Consider the following 4,199-nt stretch of genomic DNA (forward strand, 5'->3'; position numbering starts at 1 on the left):
TAGTTCATGAAGAAGGTATTAATTTAATTTGTTTTGTGAAACTTATAGCATCGTGTTTCTGTCCGTAAAACGTTGGAATGTTCTAAGCGGTGGAACAGGTGGAACAAGCATAGAGTCCCTGAAGGGTGAAACGTCTCATATACATGCACACATCAAAGAGTGTGATCACCTTATTTCAGAGACATGACACACACCTCAATGCAGAAAGTTTTACACCCTGAACACAGCAACTCTCGCGTGTTTACAGAAAAAAATATGAGCTCAAAATATAATAAAATTACAGGAGAAAGAAAGAAAGAAAGAAAGAAAGAAAGAAAGAAAGAAAGAAAGAAAGAAAGAAAGAAAGAAAAAGAGACGAATGGAAAATGGAGATAGTAATGCAAACTGGCAGCTTGTACATCTGCAGTCTGTTTCAATGTGTCACAGAGCATTTGTAGGCGCCACTCGACGAAAATCGGCCCACATTATGAAGCACCTGACGCTTTGTTCACTTGTTTTTATTGGAAATTGTTTTGTAATACTAAATGACATGGCTCATATTCGTACCACCCCTTCTTCTGTCCAATTTCCATCCTATTGTGGGTCTCGGGGTAAATCACAATTCATGTTCGCCCTCAGTTTCCCTAAGCGTCCCTGTACAGTAATTGTTTTGCCATTTAATTTGGACCGGCGGTCCCTATAGAGCAGTCGGGAACGCCACGCGCTGACAGAGTTCATCTGAAATCTATGCCGAAAAGCCAGATGGTTATTAGACAGCCTCCGCTGAAACGTTGGACTATTTAAGCAGTGCTGATTGAGAAGATAATTATTGTAGATATCTATTTAGCGTATAAGGTTTTATGTTTAGCAGTTAAGGCCTGCGTTCTTGTCTCTACCCGACAAAATTCATTATATTTGAATGCAAAAAAAATAAAAAACGCTAAGTTAATACATAACAGGAAGAGTAAATATTTATTAAACGCATGTTCGGGTACACCATACTTACTACCGACATGCCTGTCACCTTTTGGCACGACTGTATAAGAACATAGTCAAGAACAAGATTCATTAATAGTTTAACAAGGGTTATGCATTTTAAGACAGATTGTCTTTATTCAAAATGTCTTTGCTCGGCAAATGAACAAAGAATCGAGGTATCACCCTTTTAGATACATTTCCTTTCCATTAACATGACAGGATTTAAGTTACCATCGCAAATAAAAAATACAACATGAACTGCTTCGCTTCAAACTTTAAGTTCTTTCTGAAATCAAATGAACGAGTGACTAGTACTGAACCACAGAAAAAAAGGTCCAAATTAAAAATATTGAAAGATAAGGATTTTTTTTTTTTTCATGTGATATTTTAAATAGACTGTCTAATTTTAGGTGCCGGTTTAATAATTATAAACAATATAACCCGTATAATCTAAACGCTGAATCTCTCACTTTGAAATCCTTATAGTCGTATCATTTGAATTTCAGAGTGCCAAAAAAATGGTAAATACAACAGGCTGTACAAGAAACATGAATCCTAACCGTTAGTTGTGCAAATCAAAGTCATTCAAATAATAATAATAATAATATGATGAGAATAACAATTATATTAACTGTTCAAACAAAATGATCATTATTATAGCATCAAATCGTACATAATAAATAAAATTAAAGGCATCCAAATCCGGTAGCCATAATAATAAACGTTTGAACATTTACATTTCTTACAGTTCTGGGCACCTGCCTTACATCTATTCCAAGATCCATGCTGGGATCCAAGGAACCTCTCGTAGATGGTGAAAAGTTCATGTCCACACGGCCTCAGTATAAATGTCTCGATCATTCCTCTCTTCTTATGTACATGCATTGCTGTATTCAAGTTTTCAAAGAGGATACTGTTTTTAGTGGTGGAGTCACATAGCAGTGGCATGTGCTGATGAGTACGGGTCAATCCCACTCTTGGTCATACCTGGGAACAGTATGTAGGCAACAGGCGGCTGTAAACTCGACGCCGACCATGCGGTGCAGTTACACGGCACCACGTACCCGGGGTTTGTGGGCGACGGGTGGGTGTGGGTGTGCTGGCTGGGGCATCCCAGGCTCCCGAATGCGCCGTTCTGGTATCCCAGAGATGATGCGTAAGGTAAAGTGCTGGTGGCCAACGTGTGGGGCATCTCTGTCATCTTCTGGATGGCGCTGGAGCTGAACTGGCTCGGGTCGAGGAAGGAGTAAGGGGCAGATGTAGGTGGCAGGAACGCACGGGCTTTTTCCGAGGAACCTAAGAGCGAGTCCGTGGCGGAGACCGGAAGTCCTTTCAGGTGATCCGTGTCGCCCAGGTAGGGCAGAGGAAACACGTACCTGTCCTTCTTGAGGAGGTTCTTGGGCTTGCGCCTGGGTCTGTATTTGTAGTCTGGGTGTTCTTTCATGTGTTGAGCCCTCAGCCTCTTGGCCTCGTCGATGTACGGTCGCTTCTCGGATTCAGAGAGCAGCTTCCACTCGGCGCCGAGTCTTTTGCTTATTTCGGAATTGTGCATTTTAGGATTCTCTTGAGCCATTTTCCTCCTCTGGCCTCTTGACCAGACCATGAAGGCGTTCATTGGTCTCTTGATGTGATCTACCGGTTTTGACATTTTTTTCACGGCGTCCGTTTAAAGTTCCCTGTTAAAATAACAACAAAAAGTTCTTCAACCAACCAAGAGAAAACAGTATTCACCTGTCCTGCTGACAGACACGGATCATGCCACTTCTGGAGAGCAGGAAGAGTATGAAAACAGCATCAATGGAGGAAAAATCCAGTAATTCTTCCGTGTTTGTCGTTAAGTTGAATGATTTTTCTTCTTCAAAACGACACTGCTCGGCTCAGAGAAGAACAGCCACGCGCGACACAAAATCCAGCGCGGGAAGCGAAGTTTCCGCGATCTGTTTGCACGCTTTTTTTCTCGGAGGATTCTCGCCCTGCGAAGCACCTGGCTGGGAAATGAGGAGTAGCGCGTGAATGAGAGCCAAAAGCGGTGAAGTTCAAAGGCTGGGCTGGTTCGCTCTGCACGCGATCTGACATAATCGCAGGGCGTTCACGCGCCAACCTGAGCGCCCAATCAGCACTGAGAAAGCCACATAATACCTACCAAAATATGTATATTACAACACAAACAAAGATCGGGGAGGAAAAGGAGGTGACTCTCTTCCCACCCCAAATCCATTTAGTTGAAGGTCTACAAACACAGACCTTCAACCTTTTTGTAATAAAACCTGACATCTACCAGCGTCAATCCTTCAGAGACGACAGATGCCTGAAGAATAGACAAATTCTTATTTTAAACATCGCTTTCCTTATACGAACACGCGTCTGTGTGTGCCCTTAAAGTTAAGCTTTAATTATTTCAAATATTTTGACAATTAATCTGACGTTTATTTTTTTTTATTTTTTTTTATTAATACTTATCTTTACTTTTGCAGCAGATTTACTGTTTATTAGTTTATTTTGGTTAGACAACATGGTAGATTAAGCACATATGGCAACCTTAATCATTAAAACCTCAACGCACCAAGAACTGAACTGTCTAAACAAGAGGAAAATGGAGAGAGAGGAGAGAGAGAGAGAGAGAGAGAGAGAGAGAGAGAAAAAAAGGTATTAAAGATCTCTGAAAACAAGCGCGCTGTCTGAGGCAGTGGCCCCCAGGCCAATATTTCCTAAATGAGAACAATTGTCCAAAGCTCTCCTGGGACAAGCTGGGTTGGGGCTTGCACCTGTTTTGCTGCTGTAATCTCACATGTGTAGAACATGCCCATGGACCCTTTCAGAATGGCAACATACCCACGCAAATTTGGCATTTTGAAAACAATGCCAGTTGCTCATAGAATCATTACATCCCACAAATAATCAAACGCAGAAGAAAACCTTGAGCTGTGTGATGTGTCTTTGTTTCCATTTGTTAATGTTTCTAACAGATATTATCTGACAGAAATGCTTTATTAAATTATTCAGAATACCACGTAATTGCTTTAAACATTAGATTCATGGTCACAGTAAAGTTACCTTAATTATTTTCAGTAGAACATATTTTACATTAAAGCTGCGGTTAATTATCACTCTGTTTTTTTCCTCGTGTTCTCTTTCTCCCTTCCTCTTTTGTATCTGACAAATAAACTTTGCGAATTCATTTAGAATTGTCGAAATCTACTCAGATGTGTGAATAGAAAAATTACTATTTCAAGGTAATGTTT

The 4,199-nt window shown here is 40.7% G+C and overlaps 1 protein-coding gene across 1 annotated transcript; it reads right to left on the reverse strand.

Annotated features, from left to right (window-relative positions):
* Positions 1 to 481: 481 nt before the first annotated feature.
* Positions 482 to 3,528, reverse strand: sox14 (SRY-box transcription factor 14). The gene has a single exon (XM_048199638.1). The coding sequence runs from the start codon at positions 2,603 to 2,605 to the stop codon at positions 1,889 to 1,891; it is 717 nt and encodes a 238-aa protein (XP_048055595.1). The 5' UTR covers positions 2,606 to 3,528; the 3' UTR covers positions 482 to 1,888.
* Positions 3,529 to 4,199: the final 671 nt, after the last annotated feature.

Source organism: Megalobrama amblycephala, linkage group LG8, assembly GCF_018812025.1.
Source record: "Megalobrama amblycephala isolate DHTTF-2021 linkage group LG8, ASM1881202v1, whole genome shotgun sequence".
NCBI classification, from domain to species: Eukaryota; Metazoa; Chordata; class Actinopteri; order Cypriniformes; family Xenocyprididae; genus Megalobrama; species Megalobrama amblycephala.

Excerpts from the sequence above, each read along its gene's own strand:
- sox14 (XM_048199638.1), bottom strand. The coding sequence starts at position 2,605 with ATGTCAAAACCGGTAGATCACATCAAGAGACCAATGAACGCCTTCATG.